A 24015-nucleotide genomic window follows, 5' to 3' on the forward strand; every position below is an offset into this window, starting at 1 on the left:
AGTCAGGAACTGCTCATCATAAATCACACATCTGCCGGGCATGGTGGCTCAAGCCTGTAATCCCAGCACTTTAGGAGGCCAAGGTGGGCAGATCACGAGGTCAGGAGATCGAGACCTTCCTGGCTAACACGGTGAAACCCAGTCTCCACTTAAAAAAAAAAATACAAAAAATTAGCCAGGTGTGGTGGCGGGTGCCTGTAGTCCCAGCTACTCAGGAGGCGGAGGCAGGAGAATGGCGCGAACCCGGGAGGCAGAGCTTGCAGTGAGCCAAGATCGCACCACTGCACTCCAGCCTGAGCGATAGAGCGAGACTCCATCTCAAAAAATCAATCAATCAATCAATCACACATCCATGTGCATATAGCCAGATTCACATACTCAAATACAAGCCCACTTAGACACACATCCTCACCTCCACACAGAGCCTTCTCCCAGCACACACTGCAGATACCAGAATACACGAAGACACTTGCAAATACACCCAGTACAGCTACGCAAGGACACTCATAGACACAAATAGTCACACTCCTGCAGAAATATACACACTTTTTTTTTTTTTTGAGACAGAGTCTCACTCTGTTGCCCAAGCTGGAGTGCAGTGGCACTATCTCAGCTTCTGCCTCCCTGGTTCAAGCGATTCTCCCCCCTCAGCCTCCCGAGTACTTGGGATTACAGGCATGCACCACTATGCCCGGCTAATTTTTTAAAAATTTATTTTTAGTAGAGACGGAGTGTTGCTATGTTGGCCAGGCTACTCTTGAACTCCTGGCCTCAAGTGATCTGCCCGTCTTGGCCTCCCAAAGTGCTGGGATTACACTCGTGGCCACCGCTCTGGGCCTGAAATACACACACTCTTAATGTCTCTCCATACTCCTGCATTGACAGAGGCATCAATAACACCCTCATACAACACACCAGTACGTTTAGATGCACAGAGATAGACATACAGCACTCCAAAAACACACACACAGCCGGGCACGGTGGCTCCCGCCTGTAATCCCAGCATTTTGGGAGGCTGAGGCGGGTGGATCACCTGAGGTCAGGAGTTTGAGACCAGCCTGGCTAACATGGTGAAACCCCAACTCCACTAAAAATACAAAAATTAGCCAGGGTAGTGGCGCACCCCCGTAATCCCAGCTACTCGGGAGGCTGAGGCAGGAGAATCGCTTGAGCCCGGGAGGCGGAGGTTGCAGTGAGCCGAGATCGCGCCACCGCACTCCAGCCCGGGCGACAGAGTGAGTGAGACCCTGTCTCAAAAAAAAAAACAAAAAACAAAAAACAAAAAACAGACGCACACTCATCACTTCCATCCATCCTCAGGATACAGACATCTATATAATACAGATCCTTGTACACACAACAAATGAAACACACACTTACACGTACCCAGACACATACCTCAGACACACACACCCCTAGACACCCCCCAATACACTTGGTCACCACCCAAATTCATTCAGAGATACACAGATACGAAGACACACATATTCTTGTGCCTTCACCAACATGATCAGAAACAGGTGCACCCAACCACTCGCTGCCTGCGGGCCGGCGTTTATTGCAAGCACTTGCAGGAGCTCCTACGCCTAAGGGTAGACACTGGGGCTGGCACACACAGAGGGTCCCTAATCCTTCCCAGTAAGCCAGGCGCGCGCGCACACACTCACACACACGCGCGCGCACACATACACATTCAGTCCTCCGCAAGCTCCCTCCACCATCGCCGCAGTCCAGGCCGCCCACCTCCGCCCCGCCCCTGCTGCTCCGTGCACCCTGCAGTGAGGGGCCCGGGCGGGGCGCAGGGGCGCGCCAGGGTCCGGGTCCGGGTTCGGGGGCGGGGCGCACCTGGGCTCCTCCCCGGGGCGGGCCCGACGCAGCGTCGCCAGCGCAAGCGGCCGCACCTGGTTCAGCAGCGGCGGCGGCGGCGGCGGCGGCGGCAGCGGCGGTAGCAGCAGCGGGCCCGGCTGGGGCGCGAGCGCGGCGCAGCCCAGCCCAGCCCAGTCCCAGCGCGGACCCGGCGCCCGCAGCCCCGGCGCCGCCATGGTGGAGGCGGCGCCCCCCGGGCCCGGGCCGCTGCGGAGGACCTTTCTAGTGCCCGAGATCAAGTCGCTGGACCAGTACGATTTCTCGCGGGCCAAGGCGGCGGCCAGCCTGGCGTGGGTGCTGCGGGCCGCGTTCGGGGGCGCAGGTACCGGGGCTCGGGGGACCGGGGTGGGGGGCGGCGGGCCGGGCGCGGCAGGTGCCGGGGGGGGCGGGGCGCCGGGCCGGGAAGGCCGGGGGCCGTGGGAACAATAGCGCCAGCCGCCGGGGGTCCCCGGGCTCGGGCCCCTGCCGCGCCGGGGCCTCCGAGCTTCCTGCTCGGCCCGGGCGGTGGACTTTGCCCCGCCGGCTGCGGGAGCGCGGTGGGGGTGGGGCCCGCGGCCCAGCTCCGCGCGGGGGTCCCCGGCGTCCAAGCCTCCAGGTGAGCCGGGCGGGGTCTGCGGGCCGGGTCGGGTCTCCCCGTGCGGACCTCTCGTTCCCGCCTCCCGCACCCCCAAGGCCTTCCCTTGCACGCCTTCTTCTCTTTTACACACATCACGCCCCTGCGAGGATCTCCTCTCGGTCTCTTCCCCCGCCACACACCCTGGAGACCCAGACCCCGGCCTCGCTGGGGGGGTCTCAAGCGCTCCGGTCTCCACCACCGCACGACCCCCAGGCCCCAACACACACCCCGCGTCGGCCCTGGCCGCGCTGCGGGCGGCGACCGGGGAGCTCTGGGAACCCCCTCTTTCGCCTCCATAGCCCCCTCCAGCGCCTGGCAGCTGTGACTTATGGCCCCATTTTACTGGGGACGTTGGCAAGCCCAGCCGAAGGGAAACGGCTAGTCCAAGATCGCCTGGGGTGGGTCCCCCCCCCCATCCTCCCGGCTTCGGGGCCTTCTCCCATTAGAGCAGATCCTTCACTCCCTCCCCCAGGCCCGCTTGCCTGAGAACTCGAGCCACCCTAATGGGGAGGATGCTGTAATCCCGGGTCCCCAGGATTAGAGGCCCTGGACACACTCAGTCTCGGCTTTGGGCAGCTTCACAACCCCAGGCCAGAGCTAGGAGTCAGGGCCTGGCCGGAGAAGACAGGGGTTAATTAAGGTCTGGGCCTTCCAGCGGGGAGCTGTGGGGGGTACACCCTTTTCTCCCACTGGTTCTGCCCACTGGTGTTGGCACAGCCCATCCCCCCTCTCCCTGGCCTTCCCAGATCAACCTGTTCTGGGTGTGGGTCTTGGTGACAGCTGTCCGTCTCCTGGTTCCGCCCCAGCCTGTCCCTCTTTCTCCCAGACACTCTCTGTCTGCGCCTTTCCATGCATGCATTTCCCACCCTGGGGTCTACCTGCCTGCAGATATTTGCTTGAGGAAGAAAGAGATTGGGGATTGGACAGCCAGGACAGCCCCAGCTCCTCACTTCCAAGGTTACCAGGCTGTAGAGAACTCAACGTGGAGAGTCAGAATTGAATGTGAAGTCCAGCTGCACCAGAATGCGAATTATCCCAGTTATCTGAGCTTCTGTTTCCCCTTCTATAAAAGAAGGCGTTCGCTCACGGATTTATCTGTTTTGCAAATGTTTGTGGGGCAGGGGCACTTACTATGTGTAGGGCACTGCTCCAGTGATGGAGACCCCAGTTACCTCTTTGCAAGGTTGCTGGGAGACGTAAAAGCCATAAGGACCACAGAATCCTTCACGTGGCATGGGGCGCGCGATACATGCGAAACATGCTCGCTGCTGGTGTGATTGGCGGTGATATATTTTGATGAATAATATTAATGTTATCCATTATCCCCTGGCCAGGAATCAGAGTAGAAATTATACCATTTTGAAGAAAGCAAAGCAAACTTCTGATGAGGGGTGTTGGTGAGCTCCAGTGCCCTGACTCACCCAGTTCTGTTCTTGTTGACCCAGCTCCCTCTGCCGTGTGACACAGGGCAGTGGCTGCCTCTACCGTGAGGGTCAAGTTCAATCTGTTCCCTGTTCAACTCCCCTAAAAAGAGGAGGGGGGCTGAAGGAAATGGGAGCAGAGTTCTACAAGATTCATGAGCTCTGGGGACTCTTGACGGTATGATACCTATCAGGTGCCGGCTGGGCGCTCAGGGTGTAGAGGAGATGGCAGGGGATGGATATGGGGCAGAGGGGGATGGGCAGGAAACCAGATCATAGGGAAGCTGGCCAGCGGGGCCTGGGGAAGGAAATTCTTGAAATCTTCCAGGGAGGCAAGAGATCCCACAGGTGGAAAGATTTGAGTCTGGAAGGATGCATGGAAGTTTGACACGGAGAAGAGATGTGTGGGCAGTGGGCAAAGGCTCGGAGTGTGGACCAGCAGGGAGTTCTCAGAGAAGAAGATGCAGGTCCCTGGGGTGGCGGTGGGAGATAAGGGAGGCTGGTCAGACTGAGTAAGTCCCTTCAGGCCCCTGGTTGTGGATCCAAGGGTACTGGGGAGCCACGGACGGTGTTGGGAACTGACAAGATCAGGGATGCAGTGGCCCCGTGGGAGTAGTGATGGCTCAGAGGAAGGGATAGTTCTGGTAACTCCAAGGCACAGGTGTGAGAAGGCTGTGCAGAAATAAAAGCAGAACACAAGCTCGGAGATTAGATAAGAAAGGGTTTCAAGCCTGGCCAACACGGTGAAACCCCGTCTCTACTAAAAATCCAAAAATTAGCCGGGCATGATGACGCACGCCTGTAGTCCCAGCTACTTGGGAGGCTGAGGCAGGAGAATCCTTGAGCCTGTGAGGCGGAGGTTGCAGTGAGCTGAGATCTCACCACTGCACTCCAGCCTGGGTGAAAGAGCGAGACTCTGTCTCAAAAAAAAAAAAAGGGTTCCATGTTAAACACATTTGGAAAACACCCCATGCCGTTCTTTACGCCTTCAGAACAGCTGTGTGATGTGTGAGGGAAACTCGAGTTCATGTTGGACATTTTTATCCTGGACAAGTTATCTCATCTCTCTAGGCCTTGGTTTCCTCGTCTGTACAAGGGGTATAATAATAAGTTTTATAAGGATTAAATGACTGGATGCAGGGAAGATCATGGTATAAATAAATGGTCGAGTGTGGTGGCATGCGCTTGTAGTCCCAGCTACTCAGGAGGCTGAGGAAGGAGGATCGCCTGAGTCCAGGAGTTCCAGGGTACAGTCAGCTATGATCACGCCACTGCACTCCAGCCCGGGCAAGAGTGAGACCCTGTCTCAATCAGTCTTCCATCCATCCATACATCCACTCACTCGTCCATCCATCCACCCATCCATCCACCCACCCATTCATTCATCCATCCATCCATCCACCCATCCATCCACCCACCCATTCATTCATCCATCCATCCATCCACCCATCCATCCACCCACCCATTCATTCATCCATCCATCCATCCACCCACCTACCCACCCCACACATCCATCCACACACCCCACTCATCCATCCACCCATGCACTCATCCATCCATCCATCCACACACCCATTCATCCATCCATCTGCCCACCTACCCACCCCACTCATCCATCCACACACCCCACTCATCCATCCACCCATGCACTCATCCATCCATCCATCCACACACCCATTCATCCATCCATCTACCCATCTACCCACCCCACTCATCCACCCACCCACACACCCCACTCATCCATCCACCCACCCACCCACCCCACTCATCCATCCACCCACTCATCCATCCACCCATGTACTCATCCACCCACCCACCCACCCACTCATCCATCCATCCATCCACCCACCCACCCATCCACCCACCCACTCTCCCACCCACCCATCCACCTATATACCCATCCATCCATCCACCTGCCCATCCATCCATCCACCCGCCCACCCCCCCATCCTCCCACCCTCCCACCCACCCACCGTCCCACCCATCCACCTATCCACCCACCCACCCACTCATCCACCCACCCACCCACTCATCCATCCACCCACCCACCCACCCACTCATCCATCCACCCACCCTTCCATCCACCCATCCATCTACCCACCCCCCCACCCATCCACCCATCCACCCACCCACCCATCCACCTATCCACCCATCCACCCACCCACCCATGTAGCCATCCATCTATCCATCCATCCACCTACCCATTCATCCATCCATCCATCCACCCACCCATTCATCCATTCTTCCATCCATCCATCTATTCATCCATCCATCCTAGCTATGTTGTAGACCTGTGCTATTCAATATGGTGGCCACCAGCCAGATGTGTCTACTGAGTCACTTGAAATGTGGTTGATCTGAACCAAGATGCGCTGTAAATGTAAAATATACTCAGGATTCCAAAGACTTGGTACAAAAACAAACAACAAAAACCAGTGTAAAATATCTTATTAATAATATTTTTATGTTGATTACATGTTAAAATAAGAGTTGAATATGTCTTGGGTCAATAAAATATATTATTCTTATTGTTTCTACATATGTAATGTGGCTTCTAGAAAACTTGACGGCTAATGTGGGCTTACATTATATGCATTATATTTCTTTTTCTTCTTTTTTTTTGAGACGGAGTCTTGCTCTGTCTCCCAGGCGGGAGTGCAATGGCGCGATCTCGGCTCACTGCAAGCTCCGCCTCCCGGGTTCATGCCATTCTCCTGCCTCAGCCTCCCGAGTAGCTGGGACTACAGGCGCCTGCCAACACGTCCGGCTAATTTTTTGTATTTTTAGTAGAGATGGGGTTTCACTGTGTTAGCCAGGATGGTCTCGATCTCCTGACCTCGTGATCCGCCCGCCTCGGCCTCCCAAAGTGCTGGAATTACAGGCTTGAGCCACCACGCCCGGCCTATTTCTTTTTTTTCTTTTTGAGACAGCATCTTGGTCTGTGGCCCAGGCTGGAGTGCAGTGGCACAATCTCGGCTCACCACAGCCTCCACCTCCTGGGTTCAAGTGATTCTCATGCCTCAGCCTTCTGAGTAGCTGGGATTACAGACATGCGCCACCACACCTAGCTAATTTTTGTATTTTTAGTAGAGATGGGGTTTCACCATGTTGGCCAGTCTGGGCACAATTTCTATCAGACAGCAGTGTTCTGCTGTAAATAATGCTCAGTAAACATTTTAGCCAGGTATGGTAGCACATGCCTGTAGTCCCAGCTACTCAGGAGGCTGAGGTGGGAGGGTCCCTTGAACTCAGGAGTTCAAGACCAGCCTGAGCAACATAGTGAGACCCCATCTCTAAAATAAAATAAAATAAATGAATAAATAAAATAAAAAGAAAGTGGGGCCAGGTGTGGTGGCTCATGCCTGTAATCCCAGCACTTTGGGAGGCTAAGGTGGGTGGGTCACTTGAGGTCAGGGTTTGAGACCAGCCTGGTCAACATGGTGAAACCCCATCTCTACTAAAAATACAAAAATTAGCCGGGCATGGTGGTGCACGCCTGTAGTCCCAGCTACTTGGGAGGCTGAAGCAGGAGAATCACTTGAACTTGGGAAGCAAAGGTCGCAGTGAGCCGAGGTGGCACCACTGCACTCCAGCCTGGGTGACAGAGTAAGATTGTCTCAAAAAAAAGGAAAGAAAAATGAAATAAGCTTATAGTATAAGGAAGTGGTTCTCAACTGGTGATGATTTTGACTTAATTGACATTTGGCAGTGTCTGGGGACATTTCTGGTTGTCATTACTTGGGAGGAATGTACTAATGATGTCTAGTAAGTAGAGACCAGAGATTTTGCTAAACATCTTACAGTGTACAGGACAGGACAGCATCCCCTGAATACAAAGAATTTTCCAGCCCCAAGTACCAATGAACCAAGGTGGAAGAACATCGGTCTGTAATAAGTGCCTGATAAATGTCAGTGTAGCCCTAGCTCAAGGTTTTGGTATTTTTTGTTTCTTGTTTTTCATCTTAAAGGCCCTGAGAAGTCCTGTAGGAAAGAAACACATGTGATTTTGCCGGTGGGAGCAAGACGTGCCCAAGGCTGGGGCTGGGGAGGTAGAGAGGAGGGTTTAGATTTGGGAGATATCAGGAAGTTGAAAGCCAAGGACGCATTAAATGTGGGGTGAGGGCGTAAAGAAAGGGAGGGAGGGTGATTTCTCACTGCCTTGGGGGCAGGGAGGAGGGGAGGTGTGGGTGAGATGTTGAGAGTTGTGGGAGATGCCCAGGGCGCAGTGGGGCTCACGACAGCCGCTGTTGCAGTCTTCAGGTGGCCCTGGAAGCTGTCACGGGGTAGGGTGGCCTGGGGTGGGGGTGGGGCATGTCCATTTACAAGGAGACGCCTGTGGGAGGAAGGTTTCTGGAAGAAGGAGGCACTGGGCACAGAGCCCAGGCGAGATACGGGCCCACAGATGTGCTTCAGAGGTCCCTGCTGGCCTTGGGGAGGCCGGAAGCCATGAGGGCAGCACCGAGCTCAGGGAAATTGAGGGAGAGGTGGAGGGGGGCTGGGAGGGCAGGGAGAAAGTGAGCCTGAAATACCTCTTCTTTCAAGGAGCCAAGATGAGAGGGGCAAAAAGAAGGCCCAAGTCTACATGCGGCTGGCGTGTTAAATGGGACGGTCCAGTGTGGTTTTAGAAGGTGGGAAAGGAGCCAGGACAGGGAGGGACAGAAGGCAGCCAAGAGTGCCTGGGTCCTCACGAGTGGAGAAGTCACATTCAAATGTGTTCTGAAGCACTAGAACCCCTCACCCTGTTCTTTCTTTTCTTTTCTTTCTTTTTCTTTTTCCTTTTTTTTTTTTTTTTGAGACAGAGCCTTGCTGTATCACCCAGGCTGGAGTGCAGTGGCGCGATCTCGGCTGGCTGCAACCTCTGCCTTCCAGGTTTAAACGATTCTCCTGCCTCAGCTTCCCAAGTAGCTGGGATTATAGGTGTGTGCCACCATGCCCAGCTTATTTTTGTATTTTTAGTAGAGATGGGGTTTCACCATGTTGACAAGGCTGGTCTTGAACTCCTGACCTTTAAAGATCTGCCCGCCTTGTTTTCCCAAAGTGCTGGGATTACAGGTGTGAGCCACTGCACCCGGCCCCCACCCCGTGCTTTCAAACACATACACAGAACCTCAATATACAAAACAAGGCTGGGCACAGTGGCTTACCCCTATAATCCCAGCACTTTGGGAAGCCGAGGCAGGTGGATCACTTGAGGCCAGGAAATTCGAAACCAGCCTGAGCAACATCGTGAGACTTCCATCTTTATAAAAAAATTTAAAATGGGCTGGGTGTGGTGGCATGCGCCTGCGGTCCCAGCTACTCAGGAGGCTGAGGCAGGGAGAATCCCTTGAGCCTGGGAGTTCCAGGTTGCAGTGAGCCATGATCGTGCTACTGCACTCCAGCAAAAACTCAAACAAACAGAGAAAGCTATGCAGGCTGGGCGTGGTGGCTCACGCCTGTTATCCCAGCACTTGGGGAGGCTGAGGTGAGCAGATCGCTTGAGGCCAGCCTCAAGACCAGCCTGGCTGAAATGGTGAAACCCTGTCTCTACAACATACAAAAATTAGCCGGGTATGGCAGCATCGCGCCTGTAATCCCAGCTACTCGGGAGGCTGAGGCAGGAGAATCATTCGAACCCGGGAGGCAGAGGTTGCAGTGAGCCAAGATTGCACCACTGCCCTCCAGCCTGGGCGACAGAGAGACTCTTATCTCCAAAAAACCACAAAAGCTATGCAGATTAGAACAAGAGCTGGACAGATTCCCTGCTGTTTATTTCAGTCACCTCTTCCCCCACCCCTGCCAGGCCTTCCTGGCCTTCTCCTCTCCACTCTTGGTCCTACGTGGATTTCTGCGCCCAGCCCACTGTCCACCTGGGGCTTCCTCATGCCTCTTCCCACTGTCCTATTCAGGGACCTCTGGCTGCCTCTATGATGTGACCTCATCGTCTCCCTAAGCCCCAGCCTTTCATATAATCTGCGTCAAGGATGTCCTCAGAGCCCCTCACATTCAATTTCACCCCTTCACCTCCCATTCCTCCTGCACCCCAGCTCAGTCATTACCCCTCTGTTCCATCTTCCCCCTCAGACCCAGCAAGGTCCTGGATACCTCCCTCTCTGTCCCTTGCCTCCTCCCTTCAATCACCAGGTTTACATCACTCAACTCCCTTGATGTGCCTGTGGTGTGCCCACCTCCCCTGCTCACCTGTGTGCCCCCCACTCATCCCACCCTGCCTGCAAACTGAGAGAGGGCGTCCAGTTTGCTGGGTCTAACCCCAGTCCTGGCGTTGAAGAGCTATTTGGCCTGGGGCAAGGGACTTTCCTTCTCTGTGCCTCAGTTTCCTCCTCTGTAACATGGGGATTGCCAATTGGGCCCTGGCTGCCTCCTAGCGTTGACGTAAGGCTCAGTGAGTCTACACTGGCGAGAGCAGGAAAGTTCTTAGGATTGCCGATGTTATTGTCTTTCCTGGGACCTACAAGAACCAGTCTAGCTGGCCTGGGATTGGGGGTAGCCTCCCCTCCTTTCCACTCTAAGTGCCTATCAGCTCCCTGAGGCACCGTGTTCTCTCCCACCTCCTGGGCTTTGCATGTGCAGGCCCCTCTGCCTACAACGCCATCACCCCTTCCTCCAGCAAACTCCTGCACATCTGCACTTTCAGCCCAGATCCCCTCTCTCCCTTCCCAATGCCATCCTCCCTGGTCCAGACCCACTCTTAATCTGGGCCATGTGGTGTGTGTGTGTGTGTGTGTGTGTGTGTGTTGTATCTGGTGACCCTGACCCCCGTGTTTCCCCTCTATGCCCCCACAGACCACGTGCCCCCGGAGCTGTGGGAGCCCTTCTATACCGACCAGTACGCGCAGGAGCATGTGAAGCCCCCGGTGACACGGCTGCTGCTCTCAGCCGAGCTCTACTGCAGAGCCTGGCGCCAGGCACTGCCACAGCTTGAAACACCCCCCAACCCCTCTGCACTGCTGGCCCTGCTGGCGCGGAGGGGCACAGTGCCTGCTTTGCCCGAGCGCCCGGTGCGCGAGGCCGACCTGAGGCACCAGCCCATTCTCATGGTAGGCCCCGCGACTGCCTGTTAGACCACGCCTACCATGCTCATCTCCTCCCCTCAAGCTCCTCCCACCAGGCCGGGCTCCTCCCAAGTTCCCTCTATCAGTCCTGGCTCCTCCTTTCAAGCTTTGTCCGTTAAGCCTAGCTCCTCCCATCAGGCTTGGCTCCTCCCCCGGGTTCCTCCCATCAGTCCTGGCTCCTCCCCTCAAGCGCTATCCATTAAGCCTAGCTCCTATCAGTCTTGGCTCCTTCCCTTAAGCTCCGTCCATCAAACCTAACTCCTCCCACCAGTCCAGGCTCCTCCCCTCAAGCTCTGTCCATTAAGCCTAGCTCTTCCCCCCAGCCCTGGCTCCTCCCCTCAAGCGCTTCCCATCAAGCCTGGCCCCTCCCATCAAACTCAGCTCCCCAAAAAGGCGCTACTCTGGCCCTTGAGGATTTGCGTACACAGCCCACCCTATCCTAAGGCCTAGCGTCTGACCTCAAAGTCCCGCCCATCGTGCGTGGCTCTTCCAGGACCCCATTTCTGGTTCCTTCCCTTAAGGCCCCACCCATGAACCACTGGCCCCGCCCCCTCAAGCCCCACCCCCCATCAAGTCCCTCCCATCTCCAGGTTCTTCCTTTTCCCAGGCCCTTGGGGGCCGAGGTGCGCTTCCTGCAGCTCTCAGGTCTCACCCTCTGGCGCTTTCCCCCACAGGGAGCCCACCTAGCTGTCATTGATGCCCTCATGGCTGCCTTTGCCTTCGAGTGGACAAAGACCCTGCCAGGTCCCTTGGCCCTGACCAGCTTGGAGCACAAGCTGCTTTTCTGGGTGGACACGGTAGGTTGGGTTGGGCCCGGGGTGGGTTCGGGGACCAGCATCGTCCTGTGGCCAGACCACTGACCCCCTCCCTGCCCTCCAGACCGTCCGGCGGCTGCAGGAGAAGACAGAGCAGGAAGCGGCCCAGAGAGCCTCTCCAGCAGCCCCTGCAGACGGGGCGGCCCCGGCGCAGCCCTCGGTGAGGCCAGGGCATAGAACCGTCGGAAGGATGGGGGATCGGAGATCTGGGAGGGCAGGGCGGGGCTGTGCTTCCTGGCCACTCCTGAAGTGGGGAGGGGGCTAGAGGTGACACACTCTCTCTTTCTTCCCCTCTCTCTCAATCTCTCTGTGCCCCGCCCGTCCCCTGTGCCGGTACCCGCTGCCCTCCTCTCTGCCTCTCTGGCCTCAGTGCCCTACGCGCTGGTACTGGAAGCTGGTTCCTGTAAGTGGGGCTGTCTGTCCGCCCCGTCTGCCTGCCCTGCTTGTAGCTCTCTCTGTCTGTATGTCTGTTTCTGCCTGCCTGTCTGCGCGCCCTCTCATACCTCCCCAAGCTGTGAGCAAAGGAGGTTGGACCCCAGTCCTGGGAGACAGGACTAAGAGAAAGGTAGAATCTCGGCCATTAACTGAAAGGGTGGACTCCTCCCCAGCGAACTGATGGGTGGGGACGAACTTCCCCTCCCGTTATTCAGAAGGGCAAACTCTCCCCCGTTCCCATTAATGAAGAGGGTGGGACCCCCTGAACCTGTCCCCCTTAGCTGAGGTGGGGAGACCACATAAATTTCTGCAAAGGGGACCTGCAGCCCATCACAAACGTGGATCCCGACCCTAGCAGGCAGGGCACCCTCTAGCCAAGGGGAAGACCCTCCAATGCAGAAGAAGATAGAATAACCTTCCTAACTGAGACCCCCAGCTTCCCTAGAGAAAAAGCCCAGCTTTGAGGAGGAGGAGGCCCATCCCTGAAGCTGGAAGTTGAAATTTCTCTCTTCTCTGAATGAGCTGTGTGACCTTGCAGAAGTATCTAAACCTCTCTGTGCTTCATATAAATTACTCCCGTAGTAGATAAACAAGGAGGAAGTGGGGGAGGTTTTGGGCTGGCTGGCGTCCCCACCTTTGCTCACTCCTTCCCCTCACCCTGGGGCCTGGGTTGGGAGGTTCTCTTCCTGCCTACCTGCTTCCTCTGCATCCTCTCCCCAAGCTGGGGGCCTGGGTCTTTTGTGGAAGGACGATCCCCCACATAAGAGGGGGTCCCTACTCTGTGGGATGCCTTGGGGCTGGGAGGAGGTGGGGTTCGCAAAGCCGGCCAGAGCAGTCAGGGAGCTGGACGGCCGGGGCTCAGGACCAGGGTCAGGGCTACCCCCTCCCCCCCAAGGTGGGCTTGGGGGCCCAGCAGGTCAGCACCCCTCCCCCTTGCTGATGGCTGCTCCTCTCCCCCCAGCACGCAATTGCCTTCTGTTTGAAGGAGTCGGGGAGCAAACCCCCCATGGTAATGTATCCCCCGCCCCGGGGTCCCAGGAGTCCCTGTCCCCAGCCCCCGCTGCTGGCCTGGCTGCTCGAAGACATCTCCTCTGCCTCTTGCTGCTGCCCCTCCCCTGCTCCAGGCTGGCCCCCCAACTCTGTCTCTGGGACCCCCAGCTTCCCGCCCCCTCATGGCAGAAACCCCCAGGCCTCCCTGCCCAGCCTGCATGACCGCTGACCCGGGGGGCCAGCCTGGCCGCTCACCTGACCTGGCTCCCATCTGCAGATCCGATACCGCAAGGACCGTGTGGTGGCTCGACGTGCCCCCTGCTTCCCGACGGTGACCAGCCTCCAGGACCTGGCCAGTGGGGCCGCGCTGGCCGCCACCATCCACTGCTATTGTCCCCAGCTGCTTCGACTTGAGGGTGAGTAAATGGATGTGGACCAGATCTTGTGCTGGGGAGCTGGGCATCCTAAGTCCCAGCCCCTAGACCCTCCATCCCCAGGTCCGTGAGACCAGCAATGATGCAGTGGTCAGGGCAGCTTCTGGAACTGGCAGGCCTGAGTTTGTGTCTCTGTCTTCTCCAATTAGCTGTGTGACCTCACACAAGTGTATAAACCTCTCTGTGCTTCCAGGAATTCATTCCTGCAGCAGATGAAACGTATGGAGTGTGGACTGTGTGCCAGACCTTGTTTTAGGCACTGGGGATCCAGCCAGAATAGAGACACACTCCCAACCTCACAGAGGGCTCTAGCTGGGGGAGAAAGATACTAAGTTTATCCAGAAGTACTTTTTTCTTTTCTTTTTTTTTTTTTTGAGACGGAGTCTTGCTCTGTTGCCCAGGCTGGAGTGTAATGGCACGATCTCGGCTCACGGCAACCTCCACCTCCCAGGTTCAAGCCATTCTCCTGCCTCAGCCTCCTGAGTAGCTGGGACTACAGCCACACGCCACCACGCCCGGCTAATTTTTGTATTTTTAGTAGAGACAGGTTTCACCACGTTGGCCAGGCTGGTCTCGAATTCCTGATCTCAAGTGATCTGCCTACCTTGGCCTCTGTAAGTGCTGGGATTGCAAGCGTGAACCACTGCACCCAGCCCAGAAGTACTTTTTGGATATTGGGTACTCCTAAAGGCAATGGGTGGTCAGAAAAAGCTTTTTTAAAAAAAACCTTTTTTTCTTTTTTATTAAAAAAAAATTATAGGGCCAGGCGTGGTGGCTCACGCCTGTAATCCTAGCAGTTTGGGAGGCCGAGGTGGGTGGATCATGAGGTCACAAGTTCAAGACCAGCCTGACCAGGATGGGGAAACCCTGTCTCTACTAAAAATACAAAAATTAGCCGGGTGCGATGGCAAGCGCCTGTAATCCCAGCTACGCAGGAGGCTGAGGCAGGAGAATCACTTGAACTCAGGCAGTGGAGGTTGCAGTGAGCCAAGACCACGCCATTGCACTCCAGCCTGGGCGACAGAGCGAGACTCCATCCCAAAAAAAAAAAAAAAAAAAAAAAATTATAAAATTGAGATGGGGTCTTGCTATGTTGCCCAGGCTGGTCTTGAACCCCTAGGCTCAAACATCCTCCTGCCTCAGCCTCCCCAAGTGCTAAGATTACAGATGCGGGCCACCACACCTGGCCCGGAAAAGCTTTTTGAGCTGAGGTCTTGGGGGAGAGTGTTCTAGAAAGATGCAAAGGCAACTTTTTGGCTCCAGGGACTGGTTTTGTGGAAGACAGTTTTTCCACGGACGGAGGCAGGGAGGTGGTCTTGGGATAATTCAAGCATGTTAATCTTTATTATGTACTTTATATCTAATACGTTGTAATATAGAATGAAATAATTCTACAACTCATCATCTTGGGGAATCAGTGGGAGCCCTGAGCTTGTTCCTGCAACTAGACAGTCCCAGCTGGAGGCGATGAGAGACAGTGACATCACTGTCACCTGATGATGAGTGACAGAAATCATCAGGCATTCAATTTTCATAAGGAGGGTGCAACCTAGATCCCTCACATGGGAGGTTCACAATAGGGTTCTCGCTCCTATGAGAATCGAATGCCGCCGCTGATCTGATGGAAGCAGGGCTCAGGCGGTCCTGTGAGTGATGGGGAGCGGCTGTAAACACACTCACTACAGTTCACCTGCTGTACGGTTCAGTTCCTAATAGGCCACGCCCTGAGGGTTGAGGAACCCTGGCCTAAGGATGGTCTATCATAGAATTCACCTCGGCCGGGTATGGTGGCTGACGCCTGTAATCCCAGCACTTTGGGTGGCCAAGGCGGGCAGATCATGAGGTCAGGAGATCGAGACCATCCTGGCTAACACGGTGAAACCCCGTCTCTAGTAAAACCACAAGAAATTAGCCTGGTGTGGTGGAGCACTCCTGTAATCTCAGCTACTCGGGAGGCTGAGGCGGGAGAATCACTTGAACCCGAGAGGCAGAGGTTGCAGTGAGCCGGGATTGCGCCACTGCACTGCAGCCTGGGTGACAGAGCGGGACTCCGTCTCAAAAATAAATAAATAAAAAGAATTCACCCCTCGAAGGACACCTGGCGGAAGCCGGGCTCATAGGAGGTCTTCTGTGTGTGGGGGCTGCTGGTCCCTGGCTTCCCTGGGGCCCCGTCCTCCTCCTCATAGAGTCGGGGACCCACTCCTCCTGTCCCCACAGAGGTGTGCTTGAAGGACCCCATGTCTGTGGCGGACAGCCTGTACAACCTCCAGCTCGTGCAGGATTTCTGTGCCTCTCGCCTTCCTCGTGGCTGCCCCCTGTCCCTTGAGGACTTGCTGTACGTCCCACCGCCGCTCAAGGTAAGGCCATCCTGGGGCCTCCTGGGCTGAGGCGGGCGTCTGGGTCCAGGGGTCCCATCTGCTGACCCGGCCTGCCACCTCCAGGTCAACTTGGTGGTGCTGCTGGCCGAGTTGTTCATGTGTTTTGAGGTGCTCAAGCCCGACTTTGTGCAAGTGAAGGACTTGCCCGATGGTCACGGTGAGGCCCTGGGGGCCTGGGGGCCGGGTAGGGGGCGGGTGGGAGAGCCAAACCCCCGCCTGACCCTCTTCTCTGTACTGCAGCTGCCTCCCCCCGGGGCACTGAGGCCTCCCCACCCCAGAACAATAGCGGCAGTAGGTACGCTCCCCACACTGGGCGAGTCTCTGGCATTGTGGGTGGGGGGCTCCATGTCTGCCCTGCTGAGCACTGGGACGCAGCTGGGTGATGCTGTATCCCCCCTGGGGAGAGGCGGAGGAGGAGGTGGGGGTCCTGAGGCTGAAGTACATCTCTCTGTACAGTTCTCCTGTCTTCAACTTCCGCCACCCGCTTCTGTCATCTGGGGGCCCCCAGTCCCCACTCCGAGGATCCACAGGTGAGGAGGGGGTAGGTGGCTTCTGTCACGGGGGACCCCCCCCACCCACAGACTGCTCCAGTGGGCCTCATGTTGTCTCCTCGTGAGCCTTCCAGTAGCCTCTCCATCAGATCCCCCTTGCGCATCCCAAGGTGACCCCCAGAATGGCCTCCCCAGTGGCCCCACAGTACCCCGTAGTGACAGTAAATGGCCCCGGGTATCTGTTTCTGGAAACCTCTGGTCTCACTAGACCACATAATGAGCCATCAGTGACTCACCCAATGACCTTGCAGAGGTTGTCCCCAGATGCTGGCTGACCCCACTCATGGTCCCCAGGGTCCCCATAGTGACCACTCATCGCCTCCCCCAGGCTCCCTGAAGTCTTCCCCATCCATGTCCCATATGGAGGCCCTGGGCAAGGCCTGGAACCGGCAGCTCAGGTGAGTGCACCTCACAGGCCAGGGTAGGGGGTGGAGCAGGCTAGGGCGGGTTGGGGCCGAGGCTGGTCCCAGGGGCTGACCCCTCCCTCTGGCCGCCCAGCCGTCCCCTCTCCCAGGCTGTGTCATTCAGCACCCCCTTTGGCCTGGACAGCGACGTGGATGTCGTCATGGGAGACCCTGTGCTCCTCCGCTCTGTGAGCTCGGACAGCCTGGGCCCCCCGCGTCCTGCGCCGGCCAGGACCCCCACCCAGCCACCCCCGGAGCCTGGTGACCTGCCCACCATCGAGGAGGCTCTGCAGATCATCCACAGTGCCGAGCCCCGGCTCCTCCCAGATGGGGCGGCGGATGGCAGCTTCTACCTCCACTCCCCTGAGGGGCCCTCCAAGCCATCCCTGGCCTCCCCCTACCTGCCCGAGGGGACCTCCAAACCACTGTCCGACAGGCCCACCAAAGCACTGGTGTACATGCCACACTCCGAGACCCCCTCGAAACCATCTCCCTGTCTGGTGGGGGAGGCATCGAAACCGCCAGCCCCATCCGAGGGGTCCCCGAAGGCGGTGGCTTCGTCCCCAGCAGCCACCAACTCCGAGGTGAAAATGACCAGCTTTGCGGAACGCAAGAAACAGCTGGTGAAGGCAGAGGCTGAGGCGGGAGCGGGGTCCCCCACGTCCACTCCGGCCCCGCCAGAGGCCCTGAGCTCGGAGATGAGTGAGCTCGGCGCCCGGCTGGAGGAGAAACGCAGAGCCATCGAGGCTCAGAAGCGACGGATTGAGGCCATCTTCGCCAAGCACCGCCAGCGGCTGGGCAAAAGCGCCTTCCTGCAGGTGCAGCCGCGGGAGGCCTCCGGGGAGGTGGAGGCAGAGGCGGAGGCCGATTCAGGCCCAGTCCCTGGTGGGGAGCGGCCGGCCGGCGAGGGCCAGGGTGAGCCAACCTCACGGCCCAAGGCAGTGACCTTCTCTCCAGACCTGGGCCCGGTGCCCCCCGAGGGGCTGGGGGAATACAATCGAGCGGTCAGCAAGCTGAGTGCCGCCTTGAGTTCGCTGCAGCGGGACATGCAGAGGCTCACGGACCAGCAGCAGCGGCTCCTGGCCCCGCCCGAGGCCCCTGGATCCGCCCCACCACCTGCTGCGTGGGTCATCCCTGGCCCCACGACGGGGCCCAAAGCTGCATCCCCCAGCCCCGCCCGGCGGGTCCCGGCCACCCGGCGCAGCCCTGGGCCCGGGCCCAGCCAGTCACCCCGCAGCCCGAAACACACACGGCCGGCGGAGCTGCGGCTGGCACCCTTGACCAGGGTGCTCACGCCACCCCACGACGTAGACAGCCTCCCCCACCTGCGCAAGTTCTCACCGAGCCAGGTGCCTGTGCAGACGCGCTCTTCCATCCTCCTGGCGGAGGAGACGCCCCCCGAGGAGCCAGCCGCCCGGCCGGGCCTCATCGAGATCCCGCTGGGCAGCCTGGCAGATCCCGCCGCCGAGGACGAGGGAGACGGGAGCCCCGCTGGTGCTGAGGATTCCTTGGAGGAGGAGGCGTCTTCGGAGGGGGAGCCCCGGGTGGGGCTGGGGTTCTTCTATAAGGTGAGTCCCTGAGCAGGTGGCTGGAGGGTCCTGGGCCTGGGGCGGGGGCGGGTGGGGGCAGGGGGGAGGTGGACAGACCCACTGTTAGATGAATAGGGCTTTACTGAAGGATGGGTGGGCGGGTGGGGGATGGATGGGGAGCCAGGTATGAGTGGACAGAAGAGGTGTGAGTGGCTGGGTAAGGCCTCCATGGGTGGGAGAGGGGGGAAAGGGACATTTGCACGGGTGGGGGGCAGGTATGTGGGGTGATTGGGGCCTCAGATGGGATTTGACCCTGTCTGTTGGGTAAGGACTTCCACAAGGGACTGTGGGGGTGCAGTGGGGTGAGAGGTCCTCCCCCTATGGCTTAATGAGTGAGGCCCTCGGGTATGTTTGGGGGTGAGGGTTTCCAGTGGGGGCTGACCCAGTCATGTCCCTCCCAAACAAGGTACGGGTGGCCAGACAAGGGGGGTAGATAGATGTGGGGAGGGGTGGAGAAACAGGGAGGAGTCATGGATAGACAGATGGATGAATGGCTGGTTGCATGGGTGGGTGATGGACAGATAGACGGACAGGACCAGGATCTTCAGGGTACCCCCTCGCCCCCAGCACGCTCCTACTGGCCCCCTTTCCTGGCACTGTCCTGTGTCCACTGTCTCTCCATTCCCATGGCTTTCCCAGCCGGGGCTACCACAGTGTCTCACCTGGACACCTAGGGTCACCTTCTGACTGGCCTCTGCTGCCCGCCTCCATCCCAGGCCATTTTCCACTGAGTGGTCGGGGATTTTGACTGCTCCCCTTACCCTTGCTTTTAGAATGAAAGTCCTCCCCCAGGGTGGCCGGGCACACTGTCTCATGCTTGTAATCCCAGCACTTTGGGAGGCCAAGGCGGGCGGATCACAAGGTCAGGAGATCGAGACCATCTTGGCTAACACGGTGAAACCCCATCTCTACTAAAAATACAAAAAATTAGCCGGACGTGGTGGTGGGCGCCTGTAGTCCCAGCTACTTGGGAGGCTGAGGCAGGAGAATGGCGTGAACCCGGGAGGTGGAGCTTGCAGTGAGCCGAGATTGCGCCACTGCACTCCAGCCTGGGTGACAGAGCGACACTCCATCTCAAAAAAAAAAAAAAAAAAAAAAGTGAGCACAGCCCAAAGCCCTGGGGAGGACTTTCTTTTCATTTTTGTTTTGTTTTGTTTTGTTTTTTGTTTTTTGAGATGGAGTCTCGCCCTGTGGCCCAGGCTGGAGTGCAGTGGCATGATCTTGGTTCACTACAACCTCCACCTCCTGGGTTCAAGTGATTCTCTTGTCTCAGCCTCCTGAGTAGCTGGGACTACAAGAGCATGCCACCACACCCAGCTAATTTTTGCATTTTTAGTAGAGACAGGGTTTCTCCATGTTGGCCAGGCTGATCTCAAACCCCTGACCTCAAGTGATCCACCTGCCTTGGCCTCCCAAACTGCTGGGATTGCAGGTGTGGGCTACGGCGCCTGGCCTGTGCTCGCTTCTGACTTAGTCCTGCGCCACTGTCCTCAGCTCTGTGTCCCAGCCACACTGGTCCCCCTGTACTAATGTGCCCCCCAGTAGGTTTGCTCCAGCCTCAGGGCCTCAGCACTAGCTGTCCCCTCTGCCTGGAACGCTCTGCTCTGTACCCCTGTACGCCTACCTAGTTAAATCCTAATCATTCTACAGGGTACTTCCTCTGGGAAGCCTTCCTGGGTGTCTCCAGGCCAGGCTGGGGTCCTCCCGCAGTGTAGAGTGTCTGTGCCCAACACGAGCTTTTGCTGGCACTCACCGCTGTCTGCTGCCTTTGTCTTCCCCGTTGGGTTAAGCACTGTGTGTGTGAGCGGCACCCAGTGTATCCCATCCCTGTTGTGTCCCAGTACTTAGTGTGGGGCTGTGCATACAGTAGGCACCAACTAAGTGCATTTAGAACAATGATGAAAACAAAAGCACAGGTGGGTGGCGGGCTGGCTGGGTGGACGGAAGATGGGCCTCCAGCCATGTTGGGGGAGGGGGTGGCTGGCTGGACTCGGCATCTGTCCCCAGGATGAAGACAAGCCTGAGGACGAGATGGCCCAAAAGCGGGCCAGCCTGCTGGAGCGGCAGCAGCGGCGAGCAGAGGAGGCGCGGCGGCGCAAGCAGTGGCAGGAGGTGGAGAAGGAACAGCGGAGGGAGGAGGCCGCGAGGTGAGGCCGGGCCTGCCCGGGACGCCCGCTCCTTGGCCTGTCTGCCACCGCGGACCCCGTGAGGGGTTCTGATGCCAATTCCCTGTGATCTGCAGACTGGCCCAAGAGGAGGCCCTCGGCCCAGCCCCGCCTGTGTCCGCAGTCCCCGCAGCCCCGATGGCGACCCCAGCCCCTGCTGCCCGGGCTCCAGCCGAGGAGGAGGTGGGCCCCCGGAAGGGGGACTTCACGCGGCAGGAGTACGAGCGCCGGGCCCAGCTGAAGCTGATGGACGACCTGGATAAGGTGCTGCGGCCCCGGGCTGCGGGGTCCGGGGGTCCAGGTCGGGGCGGGCGGAGGGCCACCCGGCCTCGCTCGGGTTGCTGTGACGACTCGGCCCTGGCACGAAGCCCAGCCCGTGGCCTGCTGGGTGAGGACCCTTGGGGGATGGGGCCTGCCCAGTACCCTTTCCGGGGCTCACTGGGTGAGGCCCCCATGGGTAAGGGGGGAGGGGGAGGGAGATGTAAGCAGGGGTGCTGGGAGGGGGCGGGTATGTGGGGTGACAGGGGGCCTCAGGTGGGGTTGGACACTGTCTCTTGCGTAAAGACTTCCATAGGGGGCCAGGCGTGGTGGCTCATGCCTGTAATCCCAGCACTTTGGGAGGCTGAGGCAGGCGGATCACCTGAGGTCAGGAGTTCGAGACCAGCCTGGCCAACATGGCGAAAACCCATCTCTATTAAAAATACAAAAATTAGCCGGGCATGGTGGCCTGCCTGTAGTCCCAGCTACTTGGGAGACTGAGGCAGGAGAATCGCTTGAGCCTGGGAGGTGGAGGTTGTGGTGAGCCAAGATTGCACCACTGTACTCCAGCCTGGGCAACAGAGTGAGACTCCATCTCAAAAATAAGACCAAAAAAAAAAAAACTTCCATAGGGATGTGGGGTGCAGTGCGATGAGGGGTCTTTCTTCTGTGGCTTAATGGATAGGAACCTTTGAGAGTATGTTTGGGGTGAGGCGTTGCCAGTAGGGGCTGACCCAGTGCTGCTCCCCACTTGCCTGCTGGGCAGAGCATCCTCCCTCATAGACGGGCCACCCCACAGGGGTACTACAGAGGGCCGAGGGGTCTTGGGCAGGGCTGACTCCTCCTGTGTCCCCCCACAGCCTGCTGGACCGGGTGTTGTGGAGGGCAGGGGCTTCTGGTGGGCACTGACCTGCACTCTCTGTCCCCAGGCTCTCGGCTGAGCAAAATCTATTCCCAGTCCACCCTGTCACTGTCCACTGTGGCCAACGAGGCCCACAATAACCTCGGGGTGAAGAGGCCCACGTCTCGGTGAGTTTAGCCCACACAGGTGGGGTTCGTGTGCCAGGTGGCCTCCCAGAGCCTGGGAGGTGTGTGGGCATCTGGGTGAACCTAGAGGGCGATGTGGCTTGAGTGTATGGATACGCCATGAAGAGATGGAGGGACGAGTGGGGGCACGTGTGCATGGGGGATAGTCTGTACCTGGCAGACAGGACTCAAGCATGTGCCTCAGTGCACCTGAGTGCCAGGTGTTCCTGAGGGAGGAGGACAGCACGGGGCACTGCATGGACTTGGGAGGGTGTGCAGTGTATACCGCCTCCTCTGCAGTGTGTGTGGCCCGCCTTTTCCTTTTCTTTTTTTTGTTTTTTTGAGAGGGAGTCTCGCTGTGTCGCCCAGGCTGGAGTGTAGTGGCGCAATCTTGGCTCACTGCAACCTCCGCCTCCTGGGTGCAAGCGATTCTCGTGCCTCAGCCTCCCGAGTAGCTGGGGTTACCTGTGCCTGTAGAGATGGTGTTTCACCATGTTGGCCAGGCTGGCCTCGAACTCCCGACCTCAAGTGATCTGCCCGCTTTGGCCTCTCAAAGTGCTGGGATTACAGGCATGAGCCACGATGCCCAGCCATGGCCCTTTTCCTTGGCCCCTCTGCACATCGGGAAGCTTCCCATCTCTGACCCCACCGCCATCCCATCCTTCCCCCACTGCAGGGCTCCCTCCCCGTCGGGTCTCATGTCCCCAAGCCGCCTGCCTGGAAGCCGCGAACGGGACTGGGAAAATGGCAGCAATGCCTCCTCCCCAGCGTCAGTGCCTGAGTACACAGGTAAGCAGGGGCTCTGGGTGATGTGAGGAGCAAAAGGCACCCTTCTCCACGGCCCCTGCTCATTCCTGCTGCCCCCCCACCCCCTCCCCCGCCTCACCCTCTAGGTCCACGGCTGTACAAGGAGCCCAGCGCCAAGTCCAACAAGTTCATCATCCACAACGCCCTATCACATTGCTGCCTGGCGGGCAAGGTGAACGAACCGCAGAAGAATCGAATTCTGGAGGTGAGCCCGCCCACACGAGAGTTGGGGGCTGGTGGGTGGGTGGGTGGCCTGACTTGGCCAGCTGACCATTTCCAGCACTCCTGCCCAGGAAATTGAGAAAAGCAAGGCCAACCACTTCTTGATCCTCTTTCGCGACTCGAGCTGCCAGTTCCGGGCGCTCTACACGCTGTCGGGGGAGACAGAAGAGCTGTCGCGGCTGGCAGGGTACGGGCCCCGGACCGTCACGCCCGCCATGGTGGAAGGCATCTACAAGTACAACTCGGACCGCAAGCGCTTCACCCAGATCCCCGCCAAGACCATGTCCATGAGCGTCGATGCCTTCACCATCCAGGGACACCTCTGGCAGGGCAAGAAACCCACCACTCCCAAGAAGGGTGGCGGCACCCCCAAATAGCCCCACCCGGGGGGGGTCCACGGGCCGGGCCCTGTGTGCTGCGGCCGCCATCCCCTGGAGGACAGTCAGTCGGTATTCCTGGGTCCTGTCTGTCCCCAACCGTGTCTGGGTGGGGCTGGAGTCTCCACCCTCTGACTTTGAGTCCAGTCCTGCTGTGGGGGCTGAGCTGGGAGGTTCAGGGACTCAGGGCTCAGCTCAGTCCCCTTGTCTGTCCTCCCCCACTTCTTGAATTAAAGAGAAGTTGAAACTTGTCCCCTCTGAGGCTGGCCGGGGTCCCACACTCCCTGGCTGTGTTTTTAGTCTCCTGTTCTCAGACCAACTCCTGTCTTCAACCCCCATAATCCCCTAATGCAGCTTCAGCCAGGGCACTCCCAGCCCCCAACCAGGGCTGTTTCGAAGCTGCCTCTGATCTCTCGGGCTCGAGGTGTCCGACTGGCCCTTCCTGTGGCCTTGGCCACCCCCGCTTGCTGGATTCTCCTGGTCTGTGTGGCTGTTGTTACTGGCCCTAACCAGCATTTGGCATGGGGCCAACTTCTAACCTGATCTTGTCTCCCCTGGCCAGCCTGGTGTTTCCAGGCCTGGCGTCTACCTCTGGGCCAGCGATTCCAG

General features: G+C 58.1%; 1 protein-coding gene across 5 annotated transcripts; it reads left to right on the top strand.

Moving 5' to 3' along the window:
• Nucleotides 1-1896: 1896 nt before the first annotated feature.
• On the top strand, nt 1897-23657 carry CAMSAP3 (calmodulin regulated spectrin associated protein family member 3). 5 transcript variants are annotated; one of them, XM_055240205.2, is made up of 19 exons: nt 1897-2188; nt 10687-10940; nt 11630-11752; nt 11835-11930; nt 12141-12173; nt 13167-13214; nt 13473-13611; nt 15847-15986; nt 16071-16164; nt 16248-16302; nt 16464-16537; nt 16887-16956; nt 17057-18530; nt 20559-20698; nt 20794-21104; nt 21904-22003; nt 22677-22789; nt 22894-23012; nt 23101-23657. In XM_055240205.2, exons 1-19 carry the CDS (start codon nt 2041-2043, stop codon nt 23404-23406), a joined length of 3837 nt encoding a protein of 1278 aa, XP_055096180.1. In that variant the 5' UTR covers nt 1897-2040; the 3' UTR covers nt 23407-23657. The 5 variants fall into 5 exon arrangements, with proteins under 5 accessions (XP_055096180.1, XP_055096178.1, XP_055096177.1 ...); XM_055240202.2 differs by having other exon boundaries at nt 1933-2188; nt 17108-18530; XM_055240201.2 differs by lacking the exon at nt 13167-13214 and having other exon boundaries at nt 1933-2188.
• The last annotated feature ends 358 nt before the right edge of the window (nt 23658-24015 follow it).

This window comes from Symphalangus syndactylus, chromosome 13 (assembly GCF_028878055.3).
Source record: "Symphalangus syndactylus isolate Jambi chromosome 13, NHGRI_mSymSyn1-v2.1_pri, whole genome shotgun sequence".
Lineage (NCBI taxonomy): Eukaryota > Metazoa > Chordata > Mammalia > Primates > Hylobatidae > Symphalangus > Symphalangus syndactylus.